General features: G+C 52.9%; 3 protein-coding genes across 24 annotated transcripts in view; 2 read left to right on the top strand and 1 right to left on the bottom strand.

Moving 5' to 3' along the window:
- Positions 1–11,485, top strand: part of TPCN1 (two pore segment channel 1) — a 55,769-nt gene extending 44,284 nt beyond the window's left edge. For 7 of the 8 annotated variants that reach the window (XM_021413141.1, XM_021413140.1, XM_021413143.1 and 4 more), the window contains 10 exons: positions 88–195; positions 1,406–1,477; positions 2,219–2,308; positions 3,023–3,138; positions 3,851–3,897; positions 4,463–4,531; positions 4,958–5,042; positions 6,154–6,290; positions 7,574–7,654; positions 8,827–11,485. In XM_021413141.1, coding sequence (XP_021268816.1) covers positions 88–195; positions 1,406–1,477; positions 2,219–2,308; positions 3,023–3,138; positions 3,851–3,897; positions 4,463–4,531; positions 4,958–5,042; positions 6,154–6,290; positions 7,574–7,654; positions 8,827–8,949 — 928 coding nt within the window. In that variant the 3' untranslated portion in view covers positions 8,950–11,485. The remainder of the gene's footprint in view (positions 1–87; positions 196–1,405; positions 1,478–2,218; positions 2,309–3,022; positions 3,139–3,850; positions 3,898–4,462; positions 4,532–4,957; positions 5,043–6,153; positions 6,291–7,573; positions 7,655–8,826) is intronic. The other variant, XM_021413142.1, reaches the window with a different exon arrangement.
- Positions 12,297–16,932, bottom strand: SLC8B1 (solute carrier family 8 member B1). Of its 14 annotated transcripts, none has more exons than XM_021413153.1 (15): positions 16,287–16,929; positions 15,952–16,104; positions 15,812–15,864; positions 15,668–15,725; positions 15,459–15,564; positions 15,219–15,386; positions 15,038–15,145; positions 14,912–14,968; positions 14,699–14,829; positions 14,487–14,628; positions 14,019–14,140; positions 13,767–13,923; positions 13,594–13,697; positions 13,236–13,307; positions 12,297–13,153 (listed from the first exon to the last, which is right to left on the bottom strand). In XM_021413153.1, exons 1-15 carry the CDS (start codon positions 16,434–16,436, stop codon positions 12,956–12,958), a joined length of 1,779 nt encoding a protein of 592 aa, XP_021268828.1. In that variant the 5' UTR covers positions 16,437–16,929; the 3' UTR covers positions 12,297–12,955. The 14 variants fall into 14 exon arrangements, 12 of the variants coding, with proteins under 12 accessions (XP_021268828.1, XP_021268829.1, XP_021268822.1 ...); XM_021413154.1 differs by having other exon boundaries at positions 13,236–13,300; positions 13,594–13,674; positions 13,767–13,920; positions 16,287–16,925; XM_021413147.1 differs by having other exon boundaries at positions 14,912–15,145; positions 16,287–16,930.
- PLBD2 (phospholipase B domain containing 2) overlaps positions 17,720–18,873 on the top strand; it is a 3,228-nt gene continuing 2,074 nt past the window's right edge. The window contains exons 1-5 of one of the 2 annotated variants that reach the window (XM_021413161.1): positions 17,720–17,941; positions 18,018–18,111; positions 18,180–18,338; positions 18,437–18,537; positions 18,649–18,863. In XM_021413161.1, coding sequence (XP_021268836.1) covers positions 17,745–17,941; positions 18,018–18,111; positions 18,180–18,338; positions 18,437–18,537; positions 18,649–18,863 — 766 coding nt within the window. In that variant the 5' untranslated portion in view covers positions 17,720–17,744. The remainder of the gene's footprint in view (positions 17,942–18,017; positions 18,112–18,179; positions 18,339–18,436; positions 18,538–18,648; positions 18,864–18,873) is intronic. The other variant, XM_021413160.1, reaches the window with a different exon arrangement.

Here is an 18,873-nt window from a genome sequence, read left to right as displayed (position 1 = left end):
CCTGTTAGGGTGGAGCAGCACCAAGTGCCTCCTCTCTGCTGAAATACTAGTGATGCATCATTGCTCTTTCTTTTTTTCTCTTTCCAGCTTTGACTTCTCAGTCACCCTGTTCGCGTTTCTGGGGCTTATGGCACTGGCATTTAACATGGAGCCGTTCTACTTCATTGTTGTCTTGCGACCTCTTCAGCTGCTGAGGTGAGACAGGGAGGCAGCGTGGGGAGTGCAAAGAACAGGTGGGGAAGAAAACAGCAATGTATGTTTTCCATCATTTCAGCTGGGGACTGAACTCCTAACCAGGAGAGGGCAAGGATTGCTCTGTGGGTACATGACCATGGCAAACACGAATTGTGTAGGGTAATGAGATTAGCCAGCGTTATCAAAATGAATGATAACAAAAACTTCGGATGGGATATGAAATCCCGTGCTTTTGAGCTTAAGCTGATCTCTAATAGAGATCAAGGGATTTGCCTGGGGCAGATTATCTTGTGTCTGCCTTCATGGGGTTTTCACACCTCCTCTAAATTGTCTGATGCTGTTCAGAGAAAAGCTCCTCTGTCAGGGTGAAACGGTCTGAGCCAGTTTAATAATTTCCATTGAATTACCTGAAATTACAGTTTTCAAAGAATACTGCTTTCCGGGGTGAATTACAACGCTGCTCTGGCTGCATCTCACTTTAAGCAAGACTGAGGCTTGTAACCTCTCTGCTGCTCACTAAGATTAACCCTCTCGTTTTAAGGTCCCTTCACCATTGCAGACCAGTCAGAGAGTCGTAGGTGGAAGGCATTTGAGAAGCAAAGTATTGCTTTGTTAAAGACAATCTAATGCAGTTTAGCTCTTTAATGCGGATTTAAAGAACGCTTTGATGCTTAAGTGGGGGGATGGAATGTTTTCTCTGCTGTCCCCCTGCCAAAGCCTGTGTTTGGCAGCTTTGCTTCTCCATAAAGGCTGATGGCATTGCCAAATTTGAAATTAGCAGGCAGTGTGGTTTCATTTCATCACTTTTTACACGGTCACAGAGTAAGCACAGGAAAGTTTCTGTCTGGGGGAAGGAGTATTGAGTCCTGACTGTACACAGGACTAGTTGAGGCTTTTGTGACTTTTTTTCTAAATAAAAACAATAATTTAAAAATCTTTATATCATGCTGCATAACTCTCAAGGAAAGGCCCACATTTTCTTGTTAATCCTATAGGCACCTACCTGGATGTGTCATAGGCATTCAGATGAAACGGCAGAATGGTTAGTGAACAAATCACTTGAACAAGTGGAGATTCTGTGAACTTGGTGTCAGGAAACCTTACCTGTTTGTTAACCTGGGAGATACAGAGAGCTGTGATATTCTTTTTAATATTCCGAACAGCTCTGAGAAGTTGCAGTGCATAGGTAACTTCTAGCTTCCCCTTTCAGACTCTTTAAATTGAAGAAACGCTACAGGAATGTCCTGGACACGATGTTTGAGCTGTTTCCCAGGATGGCCAGGTACTGATTTACTCTCTTTGAATGGAGAAAGGGGGGTGAAGTTTAGTGTCTAGGGCAGGGGTCCCTCTTTTTCGGAGCAGTTTGTGATGGGAAGCTCTTCTGGGATGCCTCCTGCTTCTGCATGTTAGGATAAGTAAGAGTTGATGTTTAACTTTTCTACCCCCTGACTTTTGGTGAGAGGTAGGCACATTTGTGAGGACTATCAGCACAAATGCACTCCGTCCCAGGCGTTTCCCTGTCCTTCACACAGGCACTTCAGAGCATTATTGTGAAATGGTGGGACAGAAGGAGCTTGGTGTTTGAGTGGGGCATTATTGGATGTTATTTTCTTGGAGCAGATCTGGGCAGAGCATTTTAGGTAGAGAGCATTGTTCTTGGCACTGTCCCAGCATCTAAGGATGTGGAGAGGGCAGAACCAGTGCGTTGGTCTTCTAATGAAACAAACTTGTTTCCACAGTTTTTCTAACAGGAAAAAAATATGGACTGGGAGGAAATCCAGGCTGTTCTATAATTTCTTAGAACATTTATGTCTTGATTGAGTGGAAAGCTCCTTGTCCAAAGACCTTTTGAATGAAAGCACAAAGAATGGCAGAGCAGTGCTGGCGAAGAGGGTGGTGTGTGGTTTTCAGCGTTGCTTCCTATCCATTGGAAATTCCTTCCAGAGCAACCAGCCTGTGACTTTGTATTTTCCTTGCCTTAGTAACTTTTCAGTAGCACAGTATTTGTGTTTTTTTCCTCCAGCCTAGGTTTAACGCTGCTGATCTTCTACTATTGCTTTGCTATCGTTGGCATGGAATTCTTTGCTGGTGTGGTCTACCCGAACTGCTGCAAGTGAGTGCTGCAAATCCATCTCCATCTGCAGTGGGTTTGGTGCTAAGCTAGTAGTAGTGCCTCTGGCAGTCCTGTCTTCCTTGGGAGGAAAAGGCCAGAAAATGTGTCTGAGTGGAGCTTTGTAGCTAAGGCAGTGTGCTGGCAAAATCTACGTGATGTGCTTCACTTATCTTGTTAAGATTGGATGAAATGGCTTTTACACTGCTTTTGGAAAGGAAAGATTTAACTGGTTTTAATGAGATCTGTATTGCTTCTCATGCAGATGTACTGGGAGAACTTCTTTCTGGTATAGTAGCTAGGAACATTTTTAATTTCTGCTGTAGAGCAAAGTTGAGATTTTCATTTCTGTTACACTAGAGTTGCTCTGCTGTATGTTACATATTTAGACCTAACTTTCTAGAAGATTAATTCACCTTATCTTGGAATTTAAGCTGTCCTGTGCCCTTTGCATCATAAGTGATGGCAGACCACGTGGAAATGCTAAGCTTTAAGGGTGTGAGACAAAAACATTCGGTTTCTCTGGTCTCATGTTTGCTGAATGATTAGAAAGACTCTCTGGGCTTGTGCTAAGCTCTGAAGGCTTTTTCTCAGAGAATAAGTGTTAGCCAAAAGGTAGAAACTGCCACCCAGCTCACCACCTTCTAAGCATTTGTGTTTATAACCCTGAGATACCGCAGCTCTCTTCTCATTCTTTGTCTTGGTTTCTTCAACCAGCACGAGCACAGTCGCAGATTCGTACCGCTGGGTGAACCACACAGTTGGCAACAAGACAATTGTGGAAGAAGGTTATTACTATCTCAACAACTTTGACAACATTTTGAACAGCTTTGGTAAGGACAGGTTTTTTTCCCTAGCAAAGATTATTCCGTAGTGCGTCTGTGTTCCTGCAGAGCTGGATAGCAGGACTGCAATGCTCATGTAGACCTGAGACTCTCTAAGAGTTGTCCAGTGCACCTCAGAAAACATCTTTCTTTTCTGGACAACGTCAGCTGAGTAATAGCCTGCTTGCTTTGCAACAAAGTCAAGACACATCTCTTGAAAGCAGTATGAAGCAAATATATCTGTTCTGACTGGTAAGCAGATCAGATTTCCAGAAATGTTTAAGGAGGGCTTCAGGTTACTGCCCTTCTGCAGAGCTGGCAGTAATGCTAATATATTTATTTAAACCCACTGATGAATAATAATTTGAATATGGCGATTACTCTTAAATATTTTGTTAATGTATGAGCAGGGATACCTATCTCTTGCGAATTTCAGAGCTCTCCATGCTCTGTTGGGAAAGGATCAGGTCTGCTTCTGACTCTGAAGAAATACAGATTAAGCCATGTTCATGTTTCTATGTGTCTGCTTCCTTTGTCATCAGTGGGAAGATGACAAATTGTAGTGATGAGGGTCTGCATTCTGTATCTGGAATTGCTAGCTGTGTTGAAACTTGGTATCTTGCTTCAGTCTTCCCTGTCAAGTACCTTATCTAGAAATCATTCTAAAGCAGGTCAGGTTGGATAAAGCAATTGTCTTTGTTTTTCTCTTACTTGTACGCAGTTACACTGTTTGAGTTGACAGTCGTCAATGATTGGTACATAATCATGGTAAGTAAATCTCAGCTACAAACAGCACGGTCTCTTTGCCAGTTGGGCTTGATCTTTCATGGTACTACAGCTTTTTTCCCCTTGCATTTGGAGATGGGCAGGATTAGTCCCAACACTGTCACTTGCTGTTGTCATGTGATTGTTCCTCTTAATCCCTGGATGATGCCTGACCTCTGTGACATGCCACCTGATGTGTTTTCTTGTTGAACTTGAGCAGCCCTCAGGCTGAATTTCACAATCTGGACAAGTGAAGTCACACTATATTCTAGTTTATCACCCTGCTGTCCAAGCAGTGTTCTCATAGTAGCAATGGTTCATACAACCACAGGCCTTAAGCGTTCAGTGTGATTGCATATAGGAACATCTCATTTTGCTTTTAGAGACAGGTTACCTGAAAGACCTAGGGGCACTGAGCATCGTGCAGGCAGTTTCTGGGGTTAGCTATGGAGCCATAAGTATGAAATAGATAGACAGTATTTATGCTGCCTTACTTCTGTTAGCAAGCAGTTAACAATAAGCTCTCCCTTCTTTTGTGTACTAGTGACTTTTTTCCGGTCTTCTCTAGGAAGGGGTGACATCTGAAACCACTCACTGGAGCCGCCTGTATTTCATGATCTTCTATATTGTGACCATGGTAAGTTTCTGAAGATGCTTCCTGTATCAAACTGGGGAGATGGTGAGGGGAAACAGCTTTTACTGTGCTAGAGGGAGCTTTCATCCCTAAATGAGCACAGCTTTGTTCCTCTACATAATGTCCTCCAGAAAAAGATATGAGCCCACATCACTTGCAGGAAGTTACATTTATAAGCATTGACAAAGTTGGTGCTGCACAAGTCTGGGCCTGGGGTAAAGACTAGAGCAGCACAGCCTTTTTCTGGCCCCTTTGTGGTTGACTGTCACTGGTTGACTTTCAGGCAGATGTGTGAACTGGGATATGTGCATCTTGGAGCACCAGGAGCTGAAGCACAGACCAAAATGCTCAGCTTTCTGTTGTTGAATTGGGCTGCAAGAATCCCCCAGCAGCAGCCTCCTGATCTCTTCTGTTCATGTCCTCTCCCAGGTGGTGATGACAATCATTGTGGCATTTATTCTGGAGGCTTTTGTCTTCCGCATGAACTACACTCGGAAGAACCAAGATTCAGAAGGTCAGAACTGAGGACTGGCTGACCCACAACACTGCATCTTCTCTCTGGTGCCTCATGTCTGGAGGAGAGAATCAATTGACTACCGAAGACCAGATTTTTATATTTTTTTAGAAGCCTGAATTCCTAACCTCGTTCTTATCCTTTTGTATGATATTTCTATGACCTTTCTATACTGCCCATCATTTCTCCCCACCCTGCACGGAGAGCAAGGAATGCTGCCTATCTAGTCCTCTCTGTCTCTCAGTTGTACTTAGACTGGTGACTATATGCTGAGTTTGGATGTACCTTTTTGTACCTTTTAAGAACGGGCTGTGACTGGTCTCTCCATCCTGTCACACCTCTGTGAGTCATCACTTCCTCACTGTCCTTTGTCTCCTGAGCTGTGCATCCGTAGCTTCAAGGCCTGCAAATTTAGGTACCATCAACACATTCATTTCTTGAAGGCCTTCGCTGCTATTCCTAGGTGATTTACACCCAGACTTTTCTATTTAAACTTTGTGTAAACTAATCTTAATTCTTTACAGTTTTCTGCAGAGAGAAGGTATAGCTACTGCACTTTGATACATTTAATGCAAGAGAATCTTCCTCACAGAAAGATGCAGTGAAGGCCCCAGTCACAGGAGCAGCTGTGATTAGCTCATCTGATCTTTCTTAGGTGCCAGAATATCCAGATGTGTGGCATCATGCCAGCAGGAGCCAGGCATTTTTAGTTACAGAACCATTCTTCATCCCGATACTTCATGTACCCAGTTTGAAGGGTGCAGTGAAAGGCATTAGTTAACATTTACCTTTCAAGCTGTGTTGGGTAGCTGAAGGTCAAAAGGCAGGAATTAATGTTCGATTGTTTGTTTTGCTAGTTAGCTTGCAGGTAGCAAAAAGCTACAAGGCTCCTTGATATCTTAAAAACTGAGACGTGCTTGTTGGCCCTGCACGCTAATTTTTTTCATCCCTCTCTCACTGGAGAGCAAAGACATATGTGTTCCAGTCAAGAAAGTAGATGTAGACTGTGCCTGACATCCAGCTTAAGCCTGCTTGCTTTGCCTTCCAGGGTTATGGAAGCAGCATTCATCTTGCTGACTTCTCTTCCTGTTTCTCTTTCTTACCCGTCCAGAAGACAATGGCATTGTGCTGGAGAAGGAGATCTCCAAAGAGGAAGTGATTGGGATAATCGAGCTGTACAAGCGGAGTTCAGCTGCCACTGAAACTTCTCAGCTGCAGAAGATTGTTTTGCAGATGGATAAACATGGGGTAAGAGGAAACCCATAATGTAGGTTCTTGGCTTGAAGGGAAGAAGGCACGCCAAGCCTGCAGGTACCTTTTTGCTGTCTTCCAGAGGAAATCCATATGCATCTTTGTAATGTTTAGAGTTGAGCTGCAGGGAGGGACTGTGTGGAACTGGCACAAAGTTGTGCTGCTCTGGAAAAGTAGCAGGTGAATTTCCTCTGTCCCCTAAACAGCCCTGACAAAGACTCATTGCAGCCTGCAGACTTCACATAGAGCTGTTCTGGTCCAGTACTGGCTGGAAAGAGCACATTTATCTTTCTCCAGAAAAGCTGCTGTCTTATTCTCCTGCCTCTCTTTCAGTACCGTCATACACTTAGGCCTGGACAGTCCTGAAGTGTAATGCAGCAGTGCATTCATATTGATTCCAAACACCAGCTTTCTGTTCTCTGCATCTTTGCTTGCCTTTTTGTTCCAGAACAGGATGGACAGTTGGAAAGATGAGCTGACCTGGCTAACTGCTCTTGCGTCTGAGAACTGCTGGCTTTTGCATCTGGGAGGAGTTTAAATGATTGTTTTAATAACAGCTATCATATTTGCGCGTCCTTTATGTAGAGCGCAAGTGCTACACTCCCTTGGTGGATCTTCGTTTACTTTGGTTGGCTCAGTAGTTAAGTTGAGTTCTTGTTCACACAGAATAGTGATAGTGATGCTAATTAGAAGAAGATTTCAATTCAATTAACTGGAGGATGATGTCTTCAGTTTTGCAGTTTGGTACAGAATAATGGTCTGGATTTTCTTTTGTTCTCAGTGCTGTTCAGACAACTCATCGGCAGAGAGTAATTCATAACTCAGCCCTCTGCTTATGTGATCTAAAAAGTGTAGGCCTGTGGAGTAAGTGGTATATGCTAAGTAAATGAGACCTGAAATTTTTCTAAGCTGAGATCTTCCTTTGGAAGGCTGGGTTTGAGCCTTGTTCCAGATGGTATGTTCTTCTGACAAAATTGAGTGCCCCTGACAGAGCTGTGTCCATCTGAGCTGGTCTCCTGCAGCTCTTTGTAGCCTTCGGGGATCCCTGCAGTGAAATACTTCTCAGCCTGGAGTAGATGCTTGCATTTAGTCAGGTGATGTGCGCTTTAAAATACCATTGTCTCCTGGCAATGAGAAGGAGCCTAGAACAGCCTAAGCTCTCCAGTGGGTGACAGGTGTCTGCCTGAGGGGTGCCAGAAGCTCCAGCACTGCTCCTGTGAGCTGCTCAGTGACTGATGAATGCCATCTTTGTGTTCATCTCCTTTCCCCCAACTCCTTAGCAAGTGTCAACACTGTTTCTGGGACGCAGATCGAGGACCAAGAGTGACTTGAGTATGAAGATGTATGAGGAGGAGATCCAGGTATGTGGGTGTGAGTTGGAAATACCAGCAAGCCTCTGTCATTAGCAGAACACTTCACGTTGCCTAGAATAACAAACTGTCATTTTTAAATGCAGGTGGTGTTCTCCCTCTGAGACCCGGGCTCTGTGAAAAGTGTGGGCAGTAGCTGAATTGTGCTTTAGATTCATTGATGCTGGTGTTTGGGGACTTTCTTAAATGTGTCAGAGCCTCCTTGGTGGGTTCAGGAGCTCAGTGGTGTTGATGACATGCATCAGCAGTGGCAGTAACAGTGCAAGCTGTGTGTAGGTGCTCAGCTTACCAAGCTTACCCACGCTCATGAAGGTGGGCGTTGGTTGCTGGGCTAAGAGCACATGCACGGTGTGTTCTGGGGATTTGGCTGCATGACGCTAATTTGTTAAGGCACTGGGATGTGATTGTGTTTGAGCCTGGGTGTGTCTGTCCAACAGAAAGCAAGTGCTCTGCAAGTGCTGGTTCCTTCAGAACAGCAGGCAAATGAAGATGGGAAAGGTTTAAATCAGCTGAGACTCTGGATTGTGTAAGGCATTGCTGTTAGTGTTCTTCGAGGTTAGGAGCCTTATGCCCTGAGCTTGATTACTGTTGAGGGTCGTGGACTAGTATAATGATTAGTAATGAAGCCATTAATCTCATAACCATTTGAATCTTTCCTTTGTCCCCTAGACAGCTAGCTTGAGGATGAGTCTTCAGTCCTGCTAACAAAAAAAAGCACATTAATTGTTCTGGAGCTGGATGGTAATCCACAGTGAAGCTCCCTGCCTGTTCTGCTTGGACTCTGACGCAGGGATGTAATGTCCTGTAATACCCTGGGGTGTAACTTTGTAAGCCCCAGACATCAGTGTGATGTCAGTATGACAGCCCCTGAGCATTGGGAGACATCTGAGTGTGATGTTTCCTTGCTCTGGTTTGTCAGGCCTGACAGCTTAGCCAGCTGTAGCTGAGCCATGCCTGCTCCTTCTTGCTCAGGCTGTGAGTGCTGAGATGTGAGTTCACCCTTCATGGCTGTGCTGTGGTTGATGAGGAGACTGGGCTGTAAACAGGGCTTTGGAAAAAGCCCCTCTGCCTGAGCACACGTGTCCTTGCAGACCGGGGGTCCTGCTGGTGGCTATGCGGCAGCTTTGGGGCAAAGACTGATCTGTTCTGATCTTCTGTCACAGGAATGGTATGAGGAACATTCCAGGAAAGAGGAATCCCAGATACCATTGCAAGAGTCTGCATCTGCTTCCCACAGCTCTCTGAAGCCCCTGAGCCTCCGACAACGTTCCCAGACCGTCATCTAGGCCTGGCTAGTGCAATCTGCCTTCTATGCAATAACCTAGAGTATTACTTCACAGTGTATATGTTGGGATGATGTATATAGATCTGTTCCATGTACTGGTTGGCATTAGGGATAAAAGCTCTTCCATTAAGTGGCAAAAAAACAGGTGGACTCTGTGTAAGACTGCTACAACCGGACTGAGCACGATGCCTGTGCTCAGCACAGAGTGAGCTTCTTGGACAGAAATGGAGACTTCCCTCTGAGCTGCTTCCCAAGCTCAAGCCTGCAGTTTCTCTTAGCAGTAACAGACCCTGGGAGAAGGGACGTGTAATTCATTAACAGCAGGAAATGCGCTGAGGCTACATGCTTACAATTTAAACAACAACAAAAAAAAAGGCCCTTTTTAAAGGTCTGCTTCACTTAAAGGGTACTACTAACTTAGGAATAAAAGATCAGGGAGGGACGTGGCTTTTGTTTGGTTTTCGTTGTTTTTTCCCTCTCTGGCCTCCTTTTTCAAAAGCTAGAGGAGGTGGTATGGAACTTCAGCACTTCTGAAGAGCAGTCTGCCTTTTCCCTCCTTTTTGGTACACCTAGATGCACTCTCTTTAGCAGATCCAGCTCTGACTGTTGAATTTAGCTGTCCCTGAGCCGTTCTGTGGCAGCTGGTGCCAGAACTGAGGGGCAGGAATCTTGTTGCATTATGACCATGGAGGAGACAGGAATTTTGAGAGACAAACTCTTTGCTGTAGCTGTCCAGTATCTGCACTTCTGCAAGTTGGTTATGCCCAGGGCACTGCCTGGGATCAGAATCACCTCTGTAAACCCCTCAGCTCTCATCTTCATAGGGAAGGGTGATTCTGCAGGGTGACCTCTGTCACTTAGCCACCTACTTGTAAATGGCAAGTCTTTGGTCATTAGTTCAAATAGATGACTGGGAAGGAGAGGACTTTGCAGCTCCAAGCCCGTGGCTTATTTCTGCTTGGGTCTGAAACTTATGGATAGAGAGTCCATCAAACAGTATGCTGGTTGGCCCTCAGCTAGGTCATTGCTTTGTTTGAACAGGAGGGTGAATCTCAGCGCAGCAGCATTCCTCCTTCCTCATTCTCACCCATGCAGAGCTGTTCCTCGGGCTGGCAAATGCTGACTGGGTCAGATCTTAGGAAGTTCCTCTGCTGAAGGGCTTTACTGTTCCCTTGAATTCTGGATGCAGAACTGTGAAGGACAATGATTCTTCTCACCTAATCTGCTTTTCAGTGTTTGGCACAGAGGCTGCCAGACCTGGTAGCTGGGGGAGGAGAAGGAAGGGGGAAAGGGAAGGGGCTTCCTTGCCAGCTCTGACACGTTAATTCTCGGATCGCAGCGAGTTGTTTCTCTCTTGTGTTTCATTACTGCAAAGTGGTGACAGCCTGTCTCTGAGTTCCTTTTTTATCCTGTCACCACGGAAAGTACTGAGAGTGAAGAGTGTCTGTCAGCATGGAGGTTCCCCTTACCTCTTGCTGTCTGATCTTCTCTCAGGTTCAGATGTACAGTGTATTTATCAGGGATGGGAGGCTTTCCCCTTCCTCTGAGTGAGTCAGGTGGCGGGATGTAGGGAATGGGCACACGACCCACGTACCTGTTCTTTTTTGTTTTTGTTTTTGTTTTGTTTTTAGGAAGTACTACCAAATGGCACAAGGGCAGAGGGACAGGACTGATTCTACATGGGCAGACAGAGAGCATTTTGGGGGAAAAGATAAGATTTTCAGATGCAGGCAACATGATGTGTACTCCTCGTCTCTGAACAGCCAAATTCCCCAGGTGCCTCAGGGCAGTTCTTTGTTTCCCTTCTGGGTACTGCAGGTGGTATGAAACTACTTCTGAGCTGAACCGTGAAGGACCTTAAAGGGCTGTTTTCCAAACCATAAATTGACCACAAATTAATGAGCAGTGCAGCTCATTAATTAAGTTTCTCTTGCAATTGCTCTGTATGGGGCTGCAGCCTGGGAGACTTATCCACGTTAGTCTTGGGGCTGGGGGAGATGTTTCCAAGGTATGGGCAGGATGAGCATCCTGAAGGTTAGAAAACAAAATGTGGTGCTGTTTAAATTCTGCATTACCATGGCAGGGCTGTCACTGACTTGTTCTGGAGCTGCAGCTTCATACTGTGCTGGGGGAGTGCTGACCTGCTCACGCATGGGAGCAAGGCTCTGCTGTTGGGGAGCAGCACTGAAGCCCCTGGACTGGGCTGTGGGGCTCAGGTGCTCCTTTTCTGGTTTTGTACTGAGATCTCAGTTTGTCTCCATGTACACACTGTATTATTTTTAACCAAGGAGGATCACAGAAGTTTACTTCTTTGGAAGGAAGTTTGAGTAATGGGGTCTCCCCTACTATTTACTCTTGCTCCCCGCCCCCTTACCCCCAGACTAACAGCAGAGACAATCATTTTGTAGGGAAAAAAGGAGGAACACTGCAGGATTTTGTATGCTGGTCTTTTGTTTTTAACTTTATGGACGTCTGTAAAATGTTCTCTAGATTTTTCAAGCACACTAATAAAGAGCATCCTCAGCTTTGTAGAGGCAGCAGCTTGCTTTCCTCCTGCCCTCTGTTTCGGAAACAGGGCTTGGTTTCAGTTTACAAATTGCCACATCCTTTGGAGAGGAGCTGTGCCCGCCCTCTTTCTCCAGTGGCAACTGCTTGCAGGAGCACTTGTCACAGGCATGGATTCTTGCTCCTGGCCCTTGCGAGCTCACAGCCCAGCTTCTTTCTGTCCCCCTGCCAGTTTTCCTCTCTGTGTTATGGTAATACTTTCAAACTTATGTTTTGTTTTTATAGCTACCCCTAATGGGTAGGAGGGGCTGCAGAAGCTGTTGCTCCTTCACCTCTGTGTCTGTGCTGCGTGGTGGTTGTTGGAAGCTGGGGCTGGCTGCAGTAAATCCAGGGCAAAGCCAACAGCAGCCAGCAAACAGAGTCTGAATTCTTATGAAAGCACTTATCCAGCCAGAGAAAGGAGGAAGAATCTGGGCCCAGAAGGAAAGAGCATTGGGCTAGGAGAGCTTGAAAGCTGACAGCAACGGAGTGCTGCTTGTGCAACTGCCCTGTCACCAAAGAGCAATGCTGAGGTTACCCACAGCAGTGCATCCCTGGGAGCAGCATCAGGGCTGGTGGCTGCAGCCAGTGCTGACCTGTGCACTGTGCTGCTGCACTGCTGTGCCAGCAACTTCAGCTGCATGTGACTGCTGTTGGGAAATACACAGGCATTGACACCAGAGGAAGCTGCGGCTCTGGCTGTGGTGCAGGGCCTCTGCCTTACCCCAAGCAACCCCAGGTCCTCCCCTGCAGCCCAGCCCCCAGCCAAAGCTGCACACTGCCTTGCAGCAAACACCATCCGTGGAGGCTGTGTAGTTTTTAATTGCAAGTTGTCCATTCTTACAGTGTCTAAACCTAGTTTAGCCAGAGGTTATCAGGCGATATGGGAACCTCTGAGAACCAAGTCCTTTGCTACAGCTCTGTCCCCCCTCTGAGTATCTTAAATTCAGGTTGAAAAACATAGCTTTAAAAAAAATAAAAACAGGAGAAAGCAGGCTTCCATGGGCTAGCCATCAGCTTTGCATGCATTAAGCCCCAGAGCTGCTCTGGTGCTTTGCCTCACCTTAACACCTCCCCTTGCTCTTTCAGTTCACTTGCTGAAGACTTGCTGCCCCTTGCAATGACAGACATTCCCAAAGTTGTGCTCAAGGCTTTACTTTCCAATTTCCCCATAGTACATGGCTGGTCCTGGCCCAAAGGAGCCCAGATGCGGATGGGGAGGTGAAGGGGTGTCCCAGCATGTGCTTCCCTGTGGCTGCTCTGGTCCTATGCCCTGGGGGAGCAGCCAAGCCTTTACCCTTGTCCTTGTTCAGAGACACCCCAAGTTAGACAAGGTTCAACAGAGCAGAGTGAGAAGATGGCTAGTGCCTTTTCCTTTCCCAAAACACAACCAGCTCTCTCTCCACAGAGCAAACGTGTGGCCCTGCAGGCTGTGGCAGGGCAGGAATGTGGCCCTGCAGCACTCAGGTGGCAGCCAGGTGGATCACTCGGAACTCGGTGAGCAGGGCCACGCAGAGAAAGGCCAAGTAGTAGAGGATGAGGCAGATGCCATATGCCTTGCCCAACTGGAAGCACTGCACCGGCACCGCCACAAAGGAGAACACCAGGCTCAGCGCCAGGGCCCCAGCCAGGATCCACACCAAGAGGCTGTCAGGCTCCAGCTGATGGGGAAACAGAGGGACACCGAGTGACAAGGGGGTCCTGCCAGTGCCAGCTCCACTGTGCTGCAGCTGGCGGCCTTACCTTCACCACTATCTGGCTGCTGGTCATTTGCAGCAGGCAGCCCAGCCCCACACCCACCAGGATATCTGAGGCCAGTTCAGGGTGAAGAAATAGTGTGGCATCCCCCTCAGCCCTGGGGATGTGGACAGCACCATCCCTCTCTCCCAGCCTGAGTGAGGCCATCAAAGTTCAGAGTGTTCGAGGACAGGTGGTTTAGTCATGGTCCAGGGCTCCCTGGGAAGGCACAGCCTCTTCCCCTCCCTCCCTGTAGCAGATCCCAGGATGGATTCTGCGCAGCTCAGGTCTCCTAAGAAGCAGGCCCAAGTAGCAGCCCAACCCACCCACCCCCCCCCCCAGCATCCAACTCCCCGAAGGATACTGAAGATGATGCCCCCAAAGCAGGCGGAGAAGGCCATGCGGGGGTAGCCCTGCCGTGCCATGGTGAGGTCAGAGAAGGTGTCTGCAGGGCAAGAAGGGGAGATGCTGGGGGCTGCCTGCATCCCACTGAGGTATGGCGTGCCCCAAAGCCGTAGGGGTAGGCAGGGTCCTTACCTCCAATGCTGTTGCCCCAGGCCAGCAGGGTCAGGCCCAGCACAGTGTTGCTCAGCTCGAAGATGATGCCCAGGGTCCGCAGGATGTTCACCAACTCTGTGGCTGCTGCATTGATCCACATAGCACTGGACAGAAACCCGAGGAAGGCGAATACCTGCTGGGACCAGGTGAGCTGGGCCCTGGCTGCACCCTCTTGGGCAACAGAGGCACAGTCCTCGCCCAGACAGTGCTTGGAGCCAGGGGCACCCTTACACAGTGGTATTTGGGTGGCTCTTCATTGCGTGTGGTCACAAAGATGATGATGGCCAGGATGGAGCCAGCCAGTGCAACCAGCGCCCAGACTGGGAAGACACCGTGAATCTGGTATAGCCCATCTGCGGCAGGGAGAGAGAGAGGGGAACCTCATGTCCCCGCAGGCTAGGCAGGACCCCACCAGGCTGGAGGCACAGCACTGTCCCCTGAAGCCAGTGCTCTCCTGTCTTGTTTCTCCCCTGAGACCTGGATAGAGGGGCCCCAAGGAGCTCAGTGCTGGGCCCTGGCTGCAGTGGCACAATGGGAGCCCCCCACCCTGCTGGGAAACCCTGGGGGGGGGGGGGGGGGGGGAGGGGGATGGGGAGAACAAGGCCACCCCACTGCAAGCCAGGCCTCCAGTGTGGGGCTTCAGGGCCATCCCAGTCCTGGCCCCTCCTTGGGGCCTGTGAGGGTACCACAGGCTCTTACAGGCCCCCGACTTGAGGGTGAGGATGCAGAGCAGGGGCCCAGTGACGATATGCAGGCAGTTGAGGGGTCTCTTCCAGTTCAAATCGTCCTTGTCAGGGTCCACCACAGGCACGGTGAGCAGCAGTACTAGCTCCACAGGGACCTGGGAGGAGGGGGCCCATGGGTGCTATATCCCCCAGCACACTACCCTTCTCCCATTCCCTCCTGCTCACCTTGAGCACCTTGAAGAGCCGCCAGTACCAGGGCTTCCTCCTCCACTTGCGCTGGTCTAGGGGGCTGAGGGCAGCGCTGAGGATGTGCAGTGAGGTCTCGTGGTAGGGCAGCAGGGGCCGGTACTCCTCACCTGTGAGGGGCAGCAGAGCTGTGCTCCGCAAGACTCCCCCAGTCTGACCCACTGCTGGAGACAGACCCACAGCCCACCCTACCGTAGTCCCCGCAGTCGGCGCCTGAGGGCTCCTGATCTTCAGCATCTGTCGGTATTGCTGTGCGGGAGCAAGGAGGAAGTGGGGAGGTGCAGAGGGACCCTGCCAGCACCACAGAGTGCTCCTTACCTGGCTCCCACGGCCCAGGGGGAGGTGACCCATCCCCACGCTGCCAGCGGTGAATCCAGGTGCACAGCACCACAGTGAAGACATAGAAGACGTACAGCCCCAGGTACCCTGCCAGGGGGCCAGAGAAGTTATGGGACCCCTGGGCTCCCCCCACCCACCACTGCCCTGCTGCGGTGCTCACCTAGAGCCTCCCCCAGTGTGATGTGGCCAAAGTAGAGGACCAGGAAGGTGAGGAAGACAGCCACCATGTAAAAGATGATGTCCCGGAGGAAGGGCCTGGAGGCTGCTGCAAAGGGCTTCATCAGGGCGATGCCGCCAGCCACCACCGTGGTCACAAAGATGCCGGCACCTGCCAACACAACATAGCCCGATCAGCGGGGTCCCGTGCCCCTCAGCCCCCCCCGGCTGGCCTAGCCCTCACCAAAGACGGCCCCAACTGCCAGCCCAGCTGTGCGCGGGTCCGAGAAGGCCACCACAGCGCTGAAGACGTCTGGCGCCCCGTTGCCAAAGGCCAAGAAGGTGACACCATGAAGGGCAGGTGTCAAGGAGCGCCCCGTCATGCTGGGACCCCACGACCCCATCCCATAGCCCCGCAGCCCTGCGCTCCGATCCGCACGAGGCCAAGGATACTGCCACGTTGTGGGACAGCTTCAGGCTGGTGGAGATGGCCGACAGGTTCGGGCAGAAGCTGGCAGGGCACAGAGAGGGGTTACAGGGGCACGGGGCCGCAGCGCGGGACCATCCTCCGCTCCGCACGCCCCCGGGGCTACTCACAACTTCTCCGCCGTCACGCCGAGGATGACAAAGAGGTAAAGGAGCCAGAGCGCCTGCGGGCAGAGAGGTGCCGCGTCGCCGGTGGCAGAGCATTCCCGAGCCGGGGCCGCCCGCCCGCTTCCCCCCGTCCCCGTGCTCACGTAGAGGCTGACGGGCAGCGGGAGCAGCGCGGCGGGGAAGGCGCAGAACGCTCCGCCGAGGTAGTCGAGGAAACCGCCGTCCAAGCGGCAGTCCGGGGTGCTGCGCACGAAGCGGCACCGCTCGGAGCTGTTCCGCTTCCCTACCTCCCGGCACTGCGGGAAGAGCTGCGTGTCCCAGACGCGTCCCCAGCGGGCGGGCGGCAGTCACCCTGGGGTCGCGGCCGCGCTTCCGTCCCTGCCTCAGTTTCCCCCTCCGTCCCACACCCGTGGGGCGGCGACAGAGGCCGACACGAGGGCAGGACCCATCACCCCCGCCGCCTCGCGTCCCCACTCACGTCCACGCCCCGATCGTGTCCCACGCTGTCACCCCGGGTCCCCGCATCCAGAGCCGCCGGCGGCCCCGCGCGCTGGGACCCGTCGTGCCCCGCTAGCGCCCCGGCCAAGCTCAGCGCCCCGGCCACGCGCAGCGCCCACAGCGGCCCCATCGCACCTCACGGCTCGGGGGCAGCTCGGGCTCGGAGGGGCGGCTAGCGCTCGCGGGGGACGGGAGCCATGGCCGGGGGGAGGAGGTTGGGGGTAGAGACAGGATAGGAGCGGGAATGGAAATAGGAATGGAAAGAGAAAACAGGGATAGGGTTAGGAATAAAAATGGGAAAGAAACATAGAAATATGAAATAGGAATAGGGTTAAAATAGAACTAAAAATACAAACAGAAATAGGAATTAAAAAAGGCCGCGAGCTGCAGCCTGAGAACGCGCCCCGGAGCCGGACCGAGCCGCCACGTCCCCGCTCAGCTCCGGTCCCGCGGGAAGGGGAAAGCCGGGGCTGAGCGCGGCGCGGGGACACCGCGAGCGGACCCAAATCCGGGGGATAGCAGAGACCCGACAAGCGGTGAGGACGGGGTCCCGCCAGGACAGGAGCTACCCGAGAATCCGCCCACACGCACCGTTTCGCACAGCTCGGCCACTGTGCGTGAGCAACCGATTTCCCCCCTCCCCCCTCCCTAAAGGGGCCACCACCCTCCGCTCTTAAAGCGGCAGAGTCTCTTTGTCGCACAGGAAGAGGGGGGCCGAGGGGGCCACCCGGCCGAGCCCCCGCCGCCCCGGCGCTCTCAGGGCAGAGCGCTCAGCGTGGCTGTGGGCACGGGGCCGTAGGTTGGCCTCGCGGCGTAGCGCCGCCGTCACGAGCGTGCCAGGTCTCGGGTAGGCACCCGCGGGGGTGCCGGGGTGCGACCAGGCGGGGGCCGCAAGGCGGGGCCGGGGGTGCTGCGTGTTCACCGCGGGTGGGGGGCTGCGAGCCGTCTGCCCCCGCTTGGCGCCTCTCGGGGACTTTGCCCGCTGGGTGCGGCGGGGAGGGCAGTAAACAGCCGCGATTGCGTAAGGCCGGAGCTGCTCCCGTGCTCCCGTGTCACCCGCGGCCGTGTCACGCACTGCGCGGAACCCACGGCGGAAAGGGGGCGGGGGGGGTCGGTGGGCACGGCAAGGAGGGGCCGTGGGGCCGCCCCCTGCCGGGCACGGCGTGGCCGGGGCGCTGACGGTCGCGTCCGCCCTGCGTGGGGCTGGGAGGGAGGGTTTGGGGCCACGGGGAAGGGGTTGGGATGGAGGGGAGAGGAGAAAGCGTGTGGGACTGGGGATGTCGGGGCGCCAGGGGGTACCCGCGGGGGAACGGGTACACACGGGACGAGCGGCGCCCATAGGCGACGCGGGCAGCCGCTGCGTGGGGGGCGTGGCTTATTTCCTACGCCGTCCACCTCGCCACGCCCCCGCCTCAGGGTCGGCCCCGCCCCTCCCGCGATGGCGGCGTTGCGGGCGCTGTTGGCGGCCGCCGCCGTGGTCGCGTGGGCGCCGGGGGCCGCGTCCGGCCCGACCCCTCCGCCCCGCAGCGCCTCCGTGCTGCTGGAGCCCGGCTCGGGCCGGCTCCGTGTGTTGCCCGGCCGCCAGCCCGCCGCCGTCGCTTGGGCCGAGCTCACCGACCACATCCAGGCCGTCGGGTAAGGGACCGGAGATGTGCGGCGCCGTGCGCGGCCGCCCCGGCGCTGCCCGCTCCGAGCGTGCCCTGTGCTCCAGGTGGGCGTTCCTCGAGGTGGCTGCCAACGCGTCCTTCAACGACAGCCTGCAGGCCTACGCCGCGGGGCTGGCCGAGGCCGCCGTCACCGAGCAGGTGCGGGGCGCGGGGCGCGGGGCGCGGGGCGGTGCCGGCGGCGGTGTGTGCCAGCGCCGTGTCCGCAGCTCATCTACATGCACTGGATGAACACGGCCGTGGGCTACTGCGGGCCCTTCCGCTACGAGACGCAGTACTGCCGCCGGCTGCGGGGATACCTGGAGGCCAACCTGGCCTGGATGGAGGAGCAGATGGGCTCCGGCCAAGACCGCGCCTACTGGCACCAGGTGGGGCCGTCCGGGCCGGGACCCCGCAGCTCTGGGGGACCGCCCCCGGACCGCGGCCCGAGGACAGCGTCTGTCGTCCCCCCCCCCGCCACCCCCAGGTGCGCCTGGCGCTGCTGCAGCTGCAGGGCCTGGAGGACAGCTACCGCGGGCGCGTGGCACTCCCCGCCGGCCGCCTCTCTCTCTCGCCCTTCGGCTTCCTGTAAGGAAGGTTCCCCCCCACCTGGGGCTCGGTGTACCGAGCCCCCCTACCCCAGCGCTGGGAGCAGCGCTCGGTGCGGAGTGCCCCGGCCCGATGCCTCGCCGCCCACAGCCTGCTGCAGCTGGGGGGGGACCTGGAGGACCTGGAGGCGGCCTTCAATCGCTCAGTCCCGCGGCGCCCACTAGGCTCTGGTTCCTGCTCGGCGCTGCTCAAGCTGCTGCCGGGCCACCGGGACCTGCTGGTGGCCCATGACACCTGGGCACCCTACCAGTCTATGCTGCGCCTCGTCAAGAAGTACACGCTGCCCTTCCGCGCCGAGCCTGGCGGTGCGTGTTT

Source organism: Numida meleagris, chromosome 14 (assembly GCF_002078875.1).
Source record: "Numida meleagris isolate 19003 breed g44 Domestic line chromosome 14, NumMel1.0, whole genome shotgun sequence".
NCBI lineage: Eukaryota > Metazoa > Chordata > Aves > Galliformes > Numididae > Numida > Numida meleagris.
This window is presented reverse-complemented; position numbering and strand designations above follow the sequence as displayed.

Excerpts from the sequence above, each read along its gene's own strand:
- SLC8B1 (XM_021413147.1), bottom strand. The coding sequence starts at position 16,436 with ATGGGGCCGCTGTGGGCGCTGCGCGTGGCCGGGGCGCTGAGCTTGGCC. Across the intron at positions 15,726-15,811 it reads GGCGTGACGGCGGAGAAGTT|CTTCTGCCCGAACCTGTCGG; the intron begins GTGAGTAGCCCC and ends GTGCCCTGCCAG. Across the intron at positions 13,698-13,766 it reads CTGGGGCAACAGCATTGGAG|CATCTCCCCTTCTTGCCCTG; the intron begins GTAAGGACCCTG and ends GGCAGCCCCCAG.